The sequence below is a fragment of the Penaeus chinensis genome, chromosome 10 (assembly GCF_019202785.1).
Source record: "Penaeus chinensis breed Huanghai No. 1 chromosome 10, ASM1920278v2, whole genome shotgun sequence".
Lineage (NCBI taxonomy): Eukaryota > Metazoa > Arthropoda > Malacostraca > Decapoda > Penaeidae > Penaeus > Penaeus chinensis.
This window is the reverse complement of record NC_061828.1, coordinates 7,660,627-7,679,573: the sequence shown is the minus strand read 5'-3', so window position 1 is coordinate 7,679,573 and position 18,947 is coordinate 7,660,627. Positions and strand designations below refer to the sequence as shown.

General features: G+C 46.2%; 1 protein-coding gene across 1 annotated transcript; it reads left to right on the top strand.

Annotated features, from left to right (window-relative positions):
• Positions 1 to 3,061: 3,061 nt before the first annotated feature.
• On the top strand, positions 3,062 to 16,425 carry LOC125029833 (serine/arginine repetitive matrix protein 2-like). Its single transcript, XM_047620008.1, has 3 exons — positions 3,062 to 3,112; positions 9,225 to 9,935; positions 16,309 to 16,425. Exons 2-3 carry the CDS (start codon positions 9,732 to 9,734, stop codon positions 16,423 to 16,425), a joined length of 321 nt encoding a protein of 106 aa, XP_047475964.1. The 5' UTR covers positions 3,062 to 3,112; positions 9,225 to 9,731.
• The last annotated feature ends 2,522 nt before the right edge of the window (positions 16,426 to 18,947 follow it).

Here is an 18,947-nt window from a genome sequence, read left to right as displayed (position 1 = left end):
AAGGGGAAAGGAAGATTAAGAAGAAAAGAGGCTTGAAGAGGAACGGTGGAAGGGAGGGCCAGGGAGTTTAAAGAAAAGGGGAGGTGGGGAAAGGGAGAGCGGAAACGGACAGTACTTAAGAGGAAAGGAGGGTGGTTAAGGGGGAAATCAAGGGGGGGGGGGGGTGACATTGGCGTAGCTTAGAGGGGAGCGAAGTAAGCGGCGGCTGTTCCCCTCGCTCTCAGTTAATCCTTAAGCGCTGGATTATTTTTCCTCCCAAATCATTGTTTTGCCCACAAACAACAACTGTTTTTTTAGGGTTATGTTTAGAGTACAAACTCGTTTATTTATCTTGCTTGTTATATTTTATTCAGAATTAAAATGTATAATCAGTGAATTAAAAGATGAAAAGTATTTGGTATGCATCTCGTTGTCCCAAACTTTAAGGTCCTGGTTACCCCCCCTCCCTCCCCGGGAAGGGAGAGGGGCTCGGAGAGAAAAAAGGGGGGTGGGGGGAGGGAGGGAAGGGGATAAGGGCGCGAAGGAGGCGGGGGAGTTCAAAGAAGGGAGAGGAGGGAAGTGGGAAGGGGCAGATGTAGGGCTTAAAGTGGAGGAGTGGATTTAGGGAAGATTAGGAAGTGACGGGGATGGGAGGGCAAGGAAAGGGGAAAGGTTGAATTGGAGGGAAAGGAAAGGAAAGGGGAAAGGGAAAGAGGAGGCGAGAGGTGAAAGGAGGAGGGTGACAGAGGGAGAGAGGAGAGACATACGGATTTATCTTTTTAATTCCGTGGAATTTCCACCTGAGCCACTTGTGTATAATTCATTTCCTATACATATATATTATCGAGACATAATGTACAAACATACAATATATACGTAATACACATTGTAGAATAACATTTTCATCTAATGATTTAATCATTTTGAGCGTTATTTCTATATGTACATTAAAAAAAAAAAACAATTAAAAGTATGGGCAGTTTGATATTGTTACCCCTTAATACAAGCAAATATTTATTTCGTTTTCTTTGGTCTGGTTGAGTAAAGAATGCGTCGGGGGAACTTTACTAAGCGTGTTTATTCCTAGATGTTAATGTTGCTTACATTGTATTTTGCCGAACTCAAGGTACTGCATTGCTTTTTGAATCATGTAGTTATTAAGCAACTTATATTTTTTTAAATTCTAATAGTATCCATATGATCTACCCATGGGCTAAAGGTTAGAACCTTTTTTTTCTAGTTTTATCCTGATTTGATGGTAAGGAAATGCTGGTTTCTATTCACTGAGGACATAAAGCATTAAATTGTTATTAATATTTTGTATCGAAGAAATTAGTACTGCAGACAATCTATCACTCGAGCATTTTTAAGAGAATGACCTAATCATGGATTGTGTGTCTCAAGAAAATTTGACACTCGCAAATAAAACTTTATCGGAGAGACACTCGCAAATAAAACTTTATCGGAGAGACACTCGCAAATAAAACTTTATCGGAGAGACACTCGCAAATAAAACTTTATCGGAGAGACACTCGCAAATAAAACTTTATCGGAGAGACACTCGCAAATAAAACTTTATCGGAGAGACACTCGCAAGCCATAACAATAACATGGCCGTGTTATTTCTTTCTTTGTTATCTATTTGTATCTACACCAAGAGATCGATCGCGACTTGTTTCCTCTCTTGGCACCTCGCTTGCGTGGGCGGTGAGTGCCTTGCGCGCGTGTGAAGTAGGCTTTGTTTGATAATAGCTGATAGTTTATCGTGTTAACTCTGGCAATGCATTGTGGTAGCTGTTGGGAAAGGAGCGCTAACATCCCTTCTTTTGTTTTGTGTTGACAGCCAAAACATTACGTCGATGTGATCTTGTTTATTCGGGACATTTACCTCCGCGCCGTTTGGCAATTACGATGAACAACATATTGCGACATGGCGAAAGTGCTCCATCACTTTCCGTCGCTTTCATAGTCTTGTCTCTTCTGTTCCATTCATTTTCTTGTTGCTTTCTCCTCCTTTTCTTAGCTACTTCTGCCTCCTCCCTATCTTCATTTCTTCTCTGCGCGTTGTCTTAGATCTTCATTTTGAGTCGACAAATTCATTTAATCGATTTGTGACAAAATCAGTATTGAAAAAAAAAAAAAAATCCCTCTGTATTAAAGACTAGTTTGATGTAATACCCGTTGCAGGTCATAAGAAAATGAAGATACCAGGTCAGATTTCCATTACCGCCTTGCATTGCCTAAACACGACCCTGTGCCCGTGAGTGATAGTGATTGCACGGTACAGGTCAGGCAGGAGCATTTTTTTTTTTTTTTTTGCAATAGCAATTAGATATGTATGGAAGCATAATCAGTAGTATTTTCCGTTGTGTACGTCTGCCTATCAAATGATTATGGTTTCTTATGAATGCTTCCAAATTAGGCCGATAAGGAAGGAGAACAAGAACACGACAGAGATAGAAAAAAATATGTTAGTTCCCCCAAAGCAGCTATGGTAACATGATCGCTGTAAAGACTGGTTTGTGTGTAATGACTGGTCTCATTTTGGGTTTAGAAATGAGTGATTGTGCCCGCGCCTCCTTGAAAGCGAGACGTGACTGGTGGGCGCTGGCGAGTGGAGTTTGCATGTTGCTGGGTCACCGCTGCTCCCGCCAAGGACTTCCATGGATTAGATAAGATAGCGATGGCAGTAGCTCCCGAGTGTATCGTTTTCTTGTCGGGCATTTTAGAGCGGAAAGGGTGCCGTAGAAAAGGCAGGCTGCGGGGTATTGGGTAGGGGTATCAGCCCCCTCCCCCCCCTGTACTATGCCTCTCCACACTCCCCGGAGATAATAAGCTGATAGGGCGATTTGCCGCCTGCACTTGGAGAGGGGAGGAGGGTGCAAGGGAGGGGAGGGGGAGTGGGGACGGGAGGGATGGGGGAGTGGGAAGGGGGAGGGGGAGGACGGAGGGCAGAAATCTGAAGAGGGGAGGCGATGATATTGGCCTCGAACAAGATCAGAGGAAACAGTATTACTTTCGCTGTTCGCAAGGCATCACGCCTCGTCTTGCTCGCTCGCTCGCTCGCCCGCCCGCCCGCCCATTCGCTTCGTCTCCTCCGTGACTGTGAGGCGACTTGGCCCACGACGACGCGGTAACACCAGGCTGACGTGGGGCGGGGCGGGAGCTTGTTTGTTGCCGTTGCTGATGTTGTCGTGCGAGTTATTACCCTGCAGAGATGTTGCTTTTTCCCCCGTTCTGTGGTCGCAGACTGTTTATTCGTTTTTTTTTCTTCATTTGTTTATTTTTTGTATATATATATTTGTGTGTGTGTGCGTGTACATATGCGGCTATGCGCATGTTTTTGTTTTGTTTGTGTGTGTGTGTGGAGAGAGAGAGAGAGAGAGAGAGAGAGAGAGAGAGAGAGAGAGAGAGAGAGAGAGAGATGAGAGAGAGAGAGAGAGAGAGAGAGAGAGAGAGAGGGAGAGAGAGGGGGGGGGGGCAGGCAGGCAGGCAGGCAGGCAGGCAGGCAGGCAGGCAGGCAGGCAGGCAGGAGAGAGGGAGTGTGTGAGTGAGTGAGTATGAGAATGGTTGTGGTTGTTTTTTAGTTCGAATGACTGTATATGTATATGTATGTACGTGTGTGTGTGTGTGTGTGTGTGTGTGTCTGTGTGTGTGTGTGTGTGTGTGTGTGTGTGTGTGTGTGTGTGTGTGTGTATTTATATTTGTGCGTGTGTGTCGCATGCTTACCACCGATTATAGTTATATTGGAAGAATATCCTGCCACCTGTAGTTGAGTAGCGTCACGCCAAAGAATGAACCTCAGAGGCCGTCTACTTCGCCTAAGAACTTGAATTTTCCTGTCAATATAAACTCAAAAAGCAACCTTTAATGGGCGTGATTCATGTTGTTGTTCTGAACATTTAATGGTGTTACGTAACGGCAGGGACGCACTGACGGTCCGTTTAAAGGCATTCATTATCTGATGCGATGATAAAATAATGATACGGGGGGCGATCATCGAGTTCGTAGTTTGGCTTTGGGATTTTTTGTTTCCATTTTCCCCTTCTTACTGAGTTGCTTATTGTGTGGATTGGCAAGCTTAGGGATTTAGGATATGTCATACTCTATTTTGTTTTTGTAGCTACTTCTCTATCTGGTTATGGCCATCCATATTGGTGAATAGACAGAGAAATAGTAGATAGACAAAGATAGACACCTGCATTCGGAAAGGTCCTTGGTACCTTGCTGAGGTGTCAAGCAAGCGCAAGTGAGAGGCCGCGCGCAGGTGTCCTGCCGATTCAGGGCCGTCGGGTGGCGGGCACTAAGTACCCTAACGGTTCGGTTATGTTCACCTTTAAAGGGTGTTATGATATACACTAGGGTGGGCGGGAGGGTGGAATGGGGATGGGGGTACAGGTACTAGAAAAACAGGTTGACTTGCGATGAATGTGCGCCTGATTGCATTTGCTCTGGTAATTGGATACTGATTGCGTGTATAGGTAGGTGGTTAGGTTAGGTGTGTGTGTTTGTGTGTGTGTGTGTGTGCGCGCGTTCTGTGTTTGTTGACATGCGGTGGTATTGGGTGTGCGTGCGCGACCCTGTCTGTGTGCACGCTGGCTGGCCGTTTTTCCGTCGTTGTCGTCCGCCGCTTCTCTCTCCCGACGCGGCCGCCGACCGGGCACGGGCGCCCAAGGCCCCTCCGCGCAAGCACGCCAGGGCGTGGCGGCAGGCGCTAGAAAGTGGTGACGTCATACCCTGGAATCTGATGTCATGAACAGTGCTTGGGCATGCGTGCGCTTGTCACCGCCGCCCTTGGGGAGCGCTGCTTGCCACACCGGCCGCGCTACCGAGGCTCGAAGGAGTGCCAATTATGAGTCCAATTTCACAGGCACTGTTGCTTGTCGTTGATTATCTTGCGTCTGTTCCTGATCAGCTTTTGTCTCTGTATTTGTCGGTCATTTCATTTCCCACGTCGGTCTGCATAGGCCTAACCTTGAAGACATTATGGCCTATCTGTCATTCTTCTTGTTTTCTTATTGTATTTGTCTCTCATTTACCGGGTGTGTGTCTTTGTGCCGCTAATTTTCAACTTTCCACATCTTCGCGCGATGTTTAAATATTTTTGTCTTTTTTTTTCTTTCTTTGTATGTAATGTATTCCCTTCTCTCAACCCTCCTCCAGGTTCTGTGAAACTCTAGATAATTCTGTATTCCATTGTATCCTCCTCTCTCTTCCCTCCTTTTATTTTCCGCTCTTCCTCTCCTTCCTCTCCTTGCCGTCGTCGTCGTCACTGTCCTCCTTTTCTTCTCCTCCCTCCTTCTCCTCCTCCTCTTCCTCTTCTTCATCCTCCATTTCCACCTTCTTCTTCTTGTCTTTTCTTCGTCTTCTTCTTCTTCTTCTTCTTTTTCTTCTTCTTCGTCTTCGTCTTCGTCTTCGTCTTCGTCTTCTTTCTTGTCTTCCTCTTCCTCTTCCTCTTCCTTTTCCCTCTCCATTTCCTCTTCCTTTTCCCTTTCCTCTTCCTTTTCCCTTTCTTCCTCTTCCTCTTCCTCTTCTCTTCCTCTTCCCCCTTCCTCCCCCCTCCCTCCCACTTCCTCCTCTCCTTCTTCCTCATCCTCTCCTCTCCCCCTCTCCTCCTCCCCCTCCTCCTTCTCCTCCTCCTTCTCCTCTTCCTCCTCCTCCTCCCCTTCTCCTCCTCCTTCTCCTCCTTCCTCCTTCCTCCTCCACTTCCTCCTCCACTTCCTCTCCTCCTCCTCCTAGCCCACCCATCTCAATTTTTTCCCCTTTTCCCTCCCTTTTCCCTATCTCGCCTCTTGCGGACACGAAAAGCGGGATGGTGGGGGGTTGGGCAGGGTGGGGGGGAACCTTAGTGGTTTGGGGGTGGGTGGGTTGAAGGAATAGGGGAAGGAAGGGGAGAGGGAGTGGGGGATGAAGAGAGGCGGTGTGAGATGGGGGCAGGGTAGGGGTAGGGGCTGTAGTGAAAGGGGGAGGGGATAAAGCCGGAGGAGAAAGAAGGGGAGGTGGGGGCAGGGATAGGATAGGGGTTCTGGTGAAGGAGGAAGGGGGTAGAGGTGGAGAGGGAGGGGGTAGAGGCGAAAGGGAAGGGGGTAAAGGTGGAGAGGGAGGGGGGAGGGGTGGAGAGGGAGGGGGGAGAGGTGGAGAGGGAGGGGGGCGTTCCATGACATTTACTTGTCCCGGCCTTGGCTCCTTCGTCAGAGCCAACGCTACCGCTGGAACAGGTTCTCCTCTCTTCCCTCTCCTCTCTATTTCTTCTCTCTTTCCTTCTTCCTTTGACTATCTGTTTATCTGCTTTACTCTGTCTACCTGTTTGCCCATGTGTGTCTCGTTCTCCTAATTTATCCATTATCTGCTTATCCCTCGCCTGGTCCTCGTAAAGCATTTTACTTCTTTTCTCTGTATCTCACTTCCTTCTTTCGTCCGTCCAGTCTTTCTCTATAAAATCTCTATAAAATAAAACTTGCCCAGTCTTTCCTCCCCTTTTCTCCATCTCCAAACCAACTTATCCATTCTCTTTCCATTTGTTAAAAAAAGTTTAATCTTTCTTGATTTATCCGTTTTATTTCTCTCTCTCTCTTCTCTCTCTCTCTTCTCTCTCTCTCTCTCTTCTCTCTCTCTCTCTCTCTCTCTCTCTCTCTCCCCTCTCTCTCTCTCTCTCTCTCTCTCTCTCTCTCTCTCTCTCTCTCTCTCTCTCTCTCTCTCTCTCTCTCTCTCTCTCTCTCTCTCTCTCTCGATTTATCCGTTTTATTTCTCTCTCTCGATTTATCCGTTTTATTTCTCTCTCTCTCGATTTATCCGTTTTATTTCTCTCTCTCTCTCCCATACCCAACATTCTCTTATCCTCCTGTATCATCCTCTCCCGATTACTTTCTCCTTTTTTTCCGACCTCTCGCACTTTCATTATCTCTCTCTCTCTCTCTCTCTCTCTTCCTCTCTTCCCATACCGGTTCTTCCTTTCTATTTCGTTTTCAGGTCGAGTTCGCATTCTTTGGCCTCCGCTGCGTCGTCGCGATGTGGCTGCTTCTCTTTGTTTTTCTTCTTCTTTTAGCTCTCCTCCTCCTCTTCGGTTTTCGTCCTCTTCTGTTTTTAAATTCGTTGTTCTGTTTTTTTTGTTTTGTTTTTTTTCATTCCGTGGTTGTTGTTGTTTTTTCTTCTCGTCCTCCTCTTCATTATTTCTTCTTCTTCCTCCTCCTCCTCCTCCTCCTCCTCCTTCTCTTCCTCCTCTCCTCTCTTCTCTTTTCTTCTCTTCTCTTCTCTTCTCTTCTCTCCTCTCCTCTCCTCTCCTCTCCTCTCCTCTCCTCTCCTCTCCTCTCCTCTCCTCTCCTCTCCTCTCCTCTCCTCTCCTCTCTCTCCCCCTCCCTCCCTCCCTCCCTCCCTCCCTCCCTCCCTCCCTCCCTCCCTCCCTCCTTTCTCGCCTTCCTCTTCTTTTTCCCTCCCTACACCTCCTCCTTATCACTCCTTCCTTTCACGTACCCTCTTCCTCCCTCCATCCCTCCCTTTCACTTTCCCCTCCCAATCCCCCCTCCCCCTCCCTTCCCCTCTTCCTCGACATACTGCGACATATCCCTTCCTACCTCATCTTCTTCTTTCCCTTCCCTCTTGTTTACCACATATTTTTCCCCTCTATCCCTTATCGCCTCTCCCCTCCCTTCTGTTCGCTTCCCCTCTATCTATATGTTCTCCATCTATATTCCCTTCTCTCCCCGCCCTCTTTTTCTCTTTCCCTCCTCTTCCTCCCCCTTCCTTTTCCTCCTCCCTTCTCCCTCCCTCCCTCCTCTCCGCTTTTCTTCACCATCCCTTCTTGTCTTCTCTCTCCCTTCTTCCTTTCATTTTCCCTCTTTCCCTTCTCTCCCTCCCTTTTCTCCCTCTTTCATTTCTCTCCCCTATCTCCCTCCTTCCTTCCCTCGCTCTTCCTTCTCCTCCTTTTCCCTCCCTGCTCCCCTTTTCCTCCCTGTCTTCTCCCTCCCTTCTCCCCCTCTCCCTCTCTTCTCCCCCTCTCCCTCTCTTTTCCCCCTCTCCCTCTCTTTTCCCCTCTCCCTCTCTTCTCCCCCTCTCTCTCTCTTCATCCCTTCTCCCTCCCTTCTCCCCCTCTCTCTCCCTTCTCCTCCTCTCCCTCCTCTTTTCCCCCTCTTCCTCCTTTCCCTTATCTCCCTCTCTTCCCCCCCTCTCTGTCCCCCCCCCCCTCTCCATTCTTCCCTTCTCTCCCTCCTCTCTGCCACAACCCCCATTCACTCCCCCCTTCCTCCTCATAGACCCCCCCCCCCCCCAGCCCCGGACTCATGCCACGCCCCCTTCTCCAGTGTGTTTGCCAGAGAGTGTACCAGTGACCGTAGGAGCTACAGGTGGTGGAGTGGTTCGCTCGCGTCGCCGCTAACTTTCCCATCTGGCCCTGTGCTTGCCTGCTTGTTTGCTTATGGCGGTTCTCGTAGAGGCGCACACCGGGGTTTATGTCGTTTATTTCTGCTGATTCGTTTGTCAGTTCTTCTCGTTGGTGTACTGATTATCCGAGGAATCGTGAAAGGCGCCTGTGTTTCAATCCCGTCCGTATTCGCTGCGTCTCGTCGTGTTTCGGGGCGGCTGCGACCGTGTTCCCTGGGCTGTTCCCGTGTGTCCCTCAAGCAGCTCGTGAGAGTGGGTTAAATACTCTTCAAAGAGTGTTCTCCCGTCCGTCCGGAATGACCTGAAGTGTCCGTGGTCCTTTCGTTATCTCACGTTGGTGTGCGTTCGTTCGTGACAAGCGTTTTGTCCCCGTTATCATTGTATGTTAGCGTTATTGCGTTATTGTGTTGTTTTAGTTGGCCTGTTAACGGTTTGGTGTTACCATATGTACGATTATGAGCGGAATGTCTACTAGTCGCCTCACATTTGGCTAATGACGTTTTTACCGTTGTAGTGATCTCTAAAACGGCCAGTGCTACCTCTCCGGTGAGAACTTTTCGAAAAGAAAAAAGAAATGCAGGTGAAACTGCTGCCCGTGGACGGCGGCGGCAGGAGCGAGACGCCCTTAGCGCCGTCACGAGCTTCCCTCACGAAGGAGAAGCCAATCGGCCGCACGCCGCGCTCGCCTCTGCTTCCGCAACCGCAAAAGTGAAAAGCGCCGAGTGCAAGCAGGAGCCGCTCGAGACGTGTTGCTTGACCAGAGTGTACTGAGCGCCATTAAGTGGTCAGACCAAAGCATTTTGTGGTGGTGTGTGCAGTGGTCTTATTCTTTTATCTATTTGTATGTTTTTTTTTTCATTTTATGGTAGTTTAGCTTCGGAAGGAAATGGACGTGAAGTGAAATAGGAAAAAGCAAATAAGAGTCGTCATACGATTGAACAGGTTTTTCCCCGTGAGGACGTTGGAACTTGTATTCCTCCTCCCTGTTCATCTCCCGTCATTCTTGTCTTTACCCTTCACCCCTCTCCCCTCTCCCCTCTCCTCTGACCCCTCTCCCCTCTCCTCTGACCCCTCTCCTCTCACCCCTCCTCTCCAAACACTCCCCGTCATCCTGACCTACAAACTGCAACTATCATACCTTCTTGCTTCAATTCCCTTCTTAACTATTGTACAGTCTTAGGGAATTTTCTATCCCACATCCTCTGACCCTTTCCGTCTCCAGCACCGAGTAACCTCTCACTCCTCTGAGTCCCAGATCCCCCTCCCTCCCTCCTGTTCCCTGCCCCTCCCTCCCTTCTGCTCCCTGCCCCACCCCCACCCCCTTCCCCTCCTCTCCCCCCCTGCTGCAAGTCCTTTCCCCGGATCCGACTCGCGCGATGTTAAGAAGGTGCAACTCCGATGACTTTGGCGGGAGGCAGTGGTCGTCCCTGGCCGTCCTGCCCTCAACGATGCTGCCCCGCGCCCATTACGCCCGCAGGAGGTCGTCCTCACACACCCTCCAGCACCCCCGCCGCAGCGCGTCGTCCTCGTTCTCGTCGTCGTCGTCCTCGTCTTCGTCGAAGTCGTCGACCTTGAAGGCGGTAAGATAATCCAGTTTTCGCGAGTCTGAAAACAGATTTCGTAAACACAACACATTGAAAGATATAGCAATCAAAATAAAACAGCTTTAGTAATTCCAAGAAAAAAGAAGAAAGGAAGAAATACCTGTACAAATAAAGCTTAGAGCTTGAGAAATATCGGTGTCGTTGGGTGACGTGCGCGGTGGTGAATGCCGCGCCGTGGGTAACTGTCCTAGTTAAGAGAACAAGTCTCCAGTCTTTGCTTTATTCTGACTCTTTTCATTTCTCATTTGTTTATTAAGATTTTTGTATGTTATTTACATTTGTCTTAATTTCTATCCTTTACTATTATTACTATTACCGTTACTGTTCCTACTGCTGTTTTTACCATGACTTATTCACCCCATTTCATGTATTAGATTAGTACAAGTCGTGAAGGTCATTTTCTCCTTTTTATACGCAGAAAGTACTAAGTAAAAGCTGGTCGGTATTGAAAAATTACCTTCCAAAAAGTAGAAGGAAAAAAAAAGAGAGAATACCAATGAAAACGAGCTTCTATTCCGTACATGGCGTCTTGACCGAGAACGAAACCCATGACCTTATTCGGGCGCTGGAGATGACCCGACCTTATGAGAGGGGAGGGGGGGTGAGGGAGGGAGGTTGGTCGACAGAGTACGCGTGTAAATTGATGATTATTACAATTTGTTTGTTTCTTTTCACTATTTTGTCAGTTTGAATGCCTTTATTGAATGGCGGATACATTTTTATTTTGTGTTTACGTTTGTATGTTATGGGTGTGAGTGATGTATTAAAAGATCAGTATACAATCACTTATTTTTTTTCTTTCATGCACTCGCTCGCTCACTCACTCTCATATTCACTCACATTCACTCACATTCACTCACTCACTCACTCACTCACTCACTCACTCACTCACTCACTCACTCACTCACTCACTCGCTCACTCACTCACTCACTCGCTCTCTCTCTCTCTCTCTCTCTCTCTCTCTCTCTCTCTCTCTCTCTCTCTCTCTCTCTCTCTCTCTCTCTCTCTCTCTCTCTCTCTCCCTCTCTCTCCCTCTCTCTCTCTTTCTTTCTTTCTTTCTTTCTTTCTTTCTTTCTTTCTTTCTCTTTCTCTTTCTCTTTCTCTCTCTTTCTCTCTTTCTATCTATCTGTCTGCCTATCTATCTATCTCTATGTTTATTTATTATACATTTATTTGTTTATTTATTTATCTCTCTCACACGCAGACAAGTAAACTCGCCCACTTGAAATATCGACGTACTTCTAGATATGTACATTTGGGCTCGAAACAGCTTAATGAGGCTTTCTTATGTACCTTCCTATCTTATCAAGGAATTTTATTTGGTCGTAATAAGGCAATAGAGAGATAAGATATGCGGGTTTTTTATGGTGACTAAAATTCCTATAAAATTCAAAAAATAAAAGAAAAATAATGTTTAGCAAAGTAATGGTTGGGAGAGGGGGTGTAAAATATAGGGGGGGGGGAGGTAGAGTGTAAATTTGTTGGAGTTATCAGGAGTAGGTATAAGGATCAGTAGCCGATATAAGGGGCGAGGATGTTGAATGTGATTTTGGGGGACCGAGGGAAGGTGCTGAAGTTGTTACGGGTATGAGGCGTGGGTATAAGGATCAGGGGATGAGTAGCTGTGATTGGGAGTTGTATATATGTATGTATGGCTGTATGGAGTGAAATTGTTTTGCATGAAGTTCTTTTGTAGGGGTTCTAAATTTCGCATTTTCTTGGAATGTTCAATGAATGATGTATGATAATGGCTACGTAAGGCACGATGTGATTTGCGTGTTCTTTTTGACTGAGTGCTGTGTTAATGCCACGGGTGATAAGGGCAGTTGATATGCCGATAACTCGGGGTCTACTATCTTGTATCTCCCAGAAGGTAAATATTGATGAGTAGCGAAATGGTTTCAGGAAAAGAAGATACACGTTATCGATAATTTTTCTTTTTTTTTTTTCCTTTTTTTTTGTAATTTAGAGTTTCTCTCTATCGTGTTGACTTTCCCGGATTTGCCTTTTATTCTCTCTTTTACACATACAAATGTACACACATACACCCACCCACACACACACACACACACACACACACACACACACACACACACACACACACACACACACACACACACACACACACACACACACACACACACACACACACACACACACACACACACACACACACACACACACACACACACACACACACACACTCACACACACACACACTCACACACACACACACACTCACACACACGCACGCGCGCGCCTATGAATATGCATGCATAGCACCGCAAACAGCTGTTCGCAAATAGCGGCTTTTTACTGCGTCGTCGACCGAAAACTCCGGGAGCAGGTGAGCGGCGCGAGAGGCACAGGATGTTCCCAGACCCGTTCGGCCGGTGTCTGAGCCAACGTGAGGACCAAGACCGGATATTAGGAGCGGGTATAAGGATCAGGGGCAGGTATGAGGGGCGGGTATGGGCGTCTCCTGCAACGAGCTGGGTTTGGTCCGGGCTGGGCGCGAGGGGGTGACCCAACCTGACCGAACATGGGTGTCCTGATTGGCGCCGGCGAAAGGTTGGGTCAGGGTGGGCTCTCGGCTGTTGCAAGAAGGAGCTTGGGTTGACATTTTGCGGGTTTTATTATAGGGTTTTTGGGGGGAATGATGAAACCTGTGTTTTTTTTTTTTTTTTTTTTCTGGAGGTCATTCTAGTATTTGCAGTTTCCTCTTCTTGTTTCTTTTTGCCTTGATTTATTCTCCCAGGAATATGTTTGTTTTTGTTTTGTCATGCTCATTTTTTTTTTCCATATTTTGTTTTTCTCTCTTCTCTTTTTTCTTGCTTCCCGTTTTTTTTTTTTTTTTTTTTCCTCATTTCTTATTGTCGTTCTTTTCTTTGTCTATATATCATCATCCTTCCTCCTCTCATTATCCCCTTTCCTTCACTCTCTCCCCTACGTAACCTCATCATCCTCATTGTATGCTCTTTGTCTTCCTCATCATCCCTCCTCCTTTCTCTCATTCGTTCTCTCTCTTCTCTTCTTTCGCTTGCTTCTCGATGACGTATCACCACCGGGACAAAAAAAAAAAAAAAAAAAAAAAAAAATAGAAAAAATAGAAAAAAGAATTGTAGGCCTATGTCTGCCATGCGTTGCTCTGCTCGTCGAGACATTTGCTCGCGTGGACTCCTTGCAATATGGTCAACCAGATCGACCGGGTTGTGCAGTTGAGATTGCATTATAATTAAAACAAAAAAAATATTTCTTGTTCTTTCTCCGATTGATTCTTTTTTGCATTTATAGACACTTTTTTCTTTCTTTTTCTTTCTCTTTCTCTATGTTATTCGGTATTTTCTTTATATATGAAGGATTCTTTTTTTCATTACCAATACTCAATTTCCTTTTTTCTCATTATTTTCTCCTGTTCATGCGTCGTTATATTTTTATCCGTTGTGTTTACAGCAAAGGTGTCGGTGAATTACTCTTTCCCACGCTGTATCAGTTAGGCTTACGTAGAGAACCTTGGTGGTAATTAGCGCGTATGTCACTATTACCGAAACATTATATAGTGGCGCGCGGTGGTGCCATCTCTCGGTGGCGATCTTCACCACGGCGACTGAGACAGCGAGTTACTTTTACATAATAATCATTTATCTTTATGCTGTTCTTCTTTGGGTGGAGAATGGAGAGACCTTTTTTTTGTTTTTGTTTTTTTTTTACTTTGTTATTATCATGAAAGTATCATTGGCATAGTGTATTGAAGTTGTGTCATCTTCACTACGTTAGTTCAGTATCCATTTTTGATGATACAGTGGCTTCTTTATATATATGTTTATTTTTTTTCGTGTGTGTAAATGCCGTTTTGCTGTGTTTGATGGACTATTTTCTTGTGTAAGATTTGTAATCTTATAGCGTTTATTGTTCGATTTTTTTTCCAAGATAAAAGTGCAATTATATCAGGTTTACGACACTGATTGCGTTTTCTTGTCCACTTTTGTTGCTTCCATTGTCTGTTATATTCAAGGACTCATTTTTATTTTTTTATCTCTTTATTTTTCTCTGGGCTTTTCTTTTACAGTGGTCAATATCCAGTGCATTTGATCGAGGCAGATAAGTGATGTTAATGTAATTAGTCGGTAGGTAATGATGCAATCAGCTGGTAACCTTACGCTGATAGGGGGGAGGGGGGGTAGGTGGGTGCGGTAAGCAAGTTGCAAGTTAGTAGAAGTGTGGCGAATTGCAGAGAAAAAAAAATATATTGTTCTACATTCAAATGACCTTTTCCGGAGAAGTCCTGTTAAAAGAACACAAGTTTGAGGCTCTTTGGTGTCGCAAAAAGAGAATAGATGATTGCTGACCTTTTCATGTCGTATTCTCTTAGGACAAGGTCAGTTGACGACGACTGCTCATACTCTCCCTTTCCTTCACCCTCTCCCCCTCCTTGGCTCTCCTTCTTATTCTCTTTCTCCCTTTCCTTCCCCCTTCTGCACTCTCTCTCTACCCTTCCTTCTCCCCTTCCATCCCCCCCCCTCCCCTTCCTCCCTTCTCTTTCCCTCTCTCTCCCTCTCTCTCTCTTCTTTCCTTCTTTCGACCTCCTATCCTTCTCTCCCTCCCCCCTCTCTCCTTCCCTTCCTCTCTCCCTCCGTCTCCCCTTCCCTTCCTCTATCCCTCCGTCTCCCCCCTCTCTTCTTATCTCCCTCCCTCTCTCCCTCTTTCTTTCCAGAGCATAATTGTAGTCTCCAACGTTGCAGTTCACCTCGTCTCATTTTCTAACGTGACCTTATCATTCCCTTCCTCTTCCCTCTGCGACGCTGGAAATCTCACCTGACTTTCCTACTAACAGCTTCACTTCATGATTCCTCTTAACGTCATTGCCCATCGCGAATGATTAAGAGAATTAACTGTCCGTATGGGTATCTGTTTATTTGTCTGTTTGTCTATCTGTCTGTCTGTCTATCTATATTACTATCTGTTTAATCAGTCAGTCAGTTTCTTTATCTCTCTATCTAATCTCTCTCTCTCTCTCTCTCTCTCTCTCTCTCTCTCTCTCTCTCTCTCTCTCTGTGTGTGTGTGTGTGTGTGTGTGTGTGTGTGTGTGTGTGTGTGTGTGTGTGTGTGTGTGTGTGTGTGTGTGTGTGTGTGTATGACTAAAGCCATGAAAATATGCAGACATGGTAACCAAAATAACAATAAGAGAATTCATAACGATGAATGACAACGAGAATATTGAAAATGTTGAAGATTTTGTTTATCTTGTTGCTTTAATTACGGATAACTATGATGACACAAGAGAAGTTAGAAGAAGATTGTTCATTGTTAGAAACGCAATGGTCTCGTTGACAAATATTTGGAAAGATAAGAGCATCTCAGTGGGAACGAAGGAAAGGTTACTACAGTCGCTCGTATTCAGCATCGCCAGTTAGGGAGCGGAATGTTGGGTTCTGAAAAAAGAGGGATGAAAAGAAGATCGACGCCTTTGAACGGGACTGAAAACAAAACAAAAGAGTGGGTTCTGGAAAAGACGGATCGTAAGGAAAGATTACTCGTAAGTCTCAACAGAAGAGAGATCTCCTTTCTTGGGCATGTGCTCAGATGCAAGGGTATTGGCTGTGAACTCGGTATGAGTAGTGTGTGTGGTATGAGAGGCAGAGGCAGACCAAAAGTTAGATTCGGTGACAACATCGAGGAAATTGTGGGTGACAGAAGTATTGGAAACCTGTTTAGACTGGCTCAGGATAGAGCTAAAGGGAGAGCCACGGCGGTTTAATTTGAACTTTCCGTTTGATGATGATGATATATATGTGTGTGTGTGTGTGTGTGTGTGTGTGTGTGTGTGTGTGTGTGTGTGTGTGTGTGTGTGTGTGTGTATGTATATATATGTATATATATGTATATATATATATATATATATATATATATATTGTATGTGTGTATGTATGCATATATGTATACATGCACCTGGACGTGGAAATGGAATTTAGATGTGCACCCATTTCAAATGACACCCAGTGCCTTATCGCCATCGTAGTTCACGAACTCTCACCCCCTCTAAGGTTACGACACTACGAATTGGTCTCTTAACACCATTCTTTCTTGTGCGCGTTCCACGTCTCGCGCTCAAATGCAACGCCTCTCTACATCGGTATAGCGCCGAAAATCACGAAAAAGATATATTTGTGCCTCATAGTTGAGGGTTGTAGATATTTATATTTTCAATGGTTAAAGGAGGAGGATTGATGTGTTTTTATGTGGCAGTGGGGTCGATATCGCTCACTCCGCGAAGTAGCTGTTTTCTTATAGTTTAAGGATTATTCCTAATGTTAATGAAGTCCTTAATGCATCCGTTTCTTTTGGCAGAGTTCCCGAGAGGTCCACATGAGAGCTCTGAGTGAGCTCCAGAGTGCTGCCTCCCGTCTGCCACACCCAGGTGAGTGCCCCCTTTCCGTCCCTCGCAGAAGGCGTCGCAAGGGTTGATGGACTCCACAGTTGTGCAAATGCAAGAAAAAACGGTGCCTGTTGAGAACTGTATCCTTGAGAGTTCCTGAGCATTCGTTGGTATCGGATCTATTTACTCTTGCTAAAACAAAAAGTTCCTCCACTTGCCGGTATCTGTGTGTTGCTGTGTTATTCTCTCAGGTCGTGCGTGTTCGGTGGGGGCAGATTTAGGGGCGAGGAGAATGAGAAAGAGAGGAAAAAGTATTAAATGTATTGAAGTATGAAAAGATAAAGATTCAGAGAGTGATAGGAGTGGGCATAAGGATATCCAGAAACAAAGCGAGGAATGTCCAAGTTCGGGAATAAGAAAATGATGGATGAATATGAAAGACATCTTTTCAGATGGGAAAATTTATAAAATTGATCAACCCTATCTCTCTTCCGCCGCTGCAAAGCGCCATGCCAAGGCTCCATGTTGCAATGCATTCCTGCGAGCATTTAACATATCCTTGCATTGGTGTTGCATGACTAAACGCGGGGTCGAGCGAGCAGATAGAGAAAATGGAACTAGGAGGAAAGGAGGGAGCAAAGAAAGGGAAGGAAGGGAAGTCTGATAGGGGAAGGGAAACGAGTGCGAGTAGCGGAGCCTGCGTGATTGAGTGAGTGAATGAGTGAGTGTTTGTGTGTGAAGGTGTGGGTGGATGTAAATGTGAGTGTGTCAGAGAGAGTGAGAGTGAGAGTGAGAGTGAGAGTGAGAGTGAGAGTGAGAGTGAGAGTGAGAGTCTGAGGATGAGTCTGAGTTTCTTTGTTTGTCTGCGTGTGTGTGTGTGTGTGACTTTGCGTGTATAGGCGTGTTTGCAAGCACTCGCGCGTGGGCTTGGAGGGCATAGGTTGGGCCAGGAATATTAAGCGAGAGGGAGAAGGAAAGCAAAGGGAGAGGGGGATGGAGAGAGAGAGAGAGAAGGAAAGGGAGCGGGAGGGAAGGAGGGTTGGAGGGAAGGGGGGAAGAGGACGAGAGGGAGGGAAGAGGGAGAGAGGGAGGAAAGGGGGGGTAGAGGGAGGAAAGGGGGGGAAGAGGGAGGAAAGGGGGAGAGAGGGAGGAAAGGGGGAGAGAGGGAGGGAGGGAGGGGAGAGAGGGAGGGAGGGGATGGGAGAGAGGGAGGGAGGGAGGGAGGGAGGGAGGGAGGGGAGGGAGGGGAGGGAGGAGAGAGAGAGAGAGAGAGAGAGAGAGAGAGAGAGAGGAGAGAGAGAGAGAGAGAGAGAGAGAGAGAGAGAGAGAGAGAGAGAGAGAGAGAGAGAGAGAGAGAGAGAGAGAGAGAAGAGTAAGTTTAGGAGTAAGATTTGTGAATGAGTGAGGGAGGACAGATGGAAAAAACTTGGCCACATTTTTGGTGAAATTTAGGAAATGTTATTATTTTTGCAACTTTTTAAAAAGTTGACTGTAAAAGCAGTGGGAAAAAATTGCATCGGTAGATGAAATTACCAGTATCAGCGTATACTATTGAAAAAATCTCGACATAGAAAATGGATGTATTTACTAAGCTGTCACTATCTTGCATCACAGAAAATGGATAAACTTGGAAGGCAAACTATTATATTCTTATTGTAGTTGTATTTGATTAGATCAATGGGTATTGATACATAATTCTGGTACTTAGTTTCCTCTGACTGCAAGGATAGTTTTGTCATTGTTTCTTGCCACATTGTTTTCAAATACACGCGATGTCACTGAGAAAAGTAAAAATGTCAAAGCATCGCGGAATAGAGATCGTATTTTAACCCTGAATAATAAGATCGCGGCGAAAATGACCATGCATTGTTTCCTCGAAGTCGTGACAGACCTTGGTTTGAATAATAGGGCCACTGGAAATGTAAAAGAAACACGTTGAAACATGTAAAAAGAAAAAAAGAAAATAGAAGTTTTAATACCGGGATCAATACTTTGAGGCCAAAGAGCTCGGAGAATGTCCTTGGCCTTGTCTCACCTGGGCGAGGCCATTGCAGAACCCCGCGGACTGTGCTGAGGTGTGCCGCCCCGTTTACGTAAATCGCTTCTCATTCCTTTGTTTCTCTCTGTTGATTGTTTTTAAAGGGGGGCGTTTTTGGGGAAAAAGTGTGGGGGGGGGGGATTTGTGGTCCTTGTTTGAGTGGTTTATGATTCCCTGGTAAATGGATCCCACAAGAGTCCTCCGCGGGTTGTCATGGTTACCCTAAGGTGTGGAGTAAGGGACAGGGATGGGGAGGGGGGGGGGTAGGAGGAGGAGGAGGAGGAAGTGTGTGGCCTACATACTTCGTCTGGTTTCCTTTCCCCTCATTTTTTCCATTTTTTGCTGTCTCTCTTTCCCTCGTTTGCTTTTTTTTCCCTCTCCCACTTGTGATTCCCTCCCCCCCTCTTTTTTTTCCCTTCTTCCCCTCCTCCCTCTCCCTTTGCCCTTCCCCCTCTCCCGTCTCTCCTTTCCCCTTTCGTCATCCAAACGCTCGAACGAAACCTTGACCGTGACCTGATCTTGGCAGTGGGCCAGTGGAGTAAGGCGGAGCTTCGGCGAGATAGGGGAGGGGCT

What these genes read in the sequence shown, in the direction of transcription:
- LOC125029833 (XM_047620008.1), top strand. Translation starts at nt 9,732, where the DNA reads ATGTTAAGAAGGTGCAACTCCGATGACTTTGGCGGGAGGCAGTGGTCG. An exon ending in AGTCGTCGACCTTGAAGGCG is followed by an intron (nt 9,936 to 16,308) that starts GTAAGATAATCC and finishes TTCTTTTGGCAG; the next exon opens with AGTTCCCGAGAGGTCCACAT.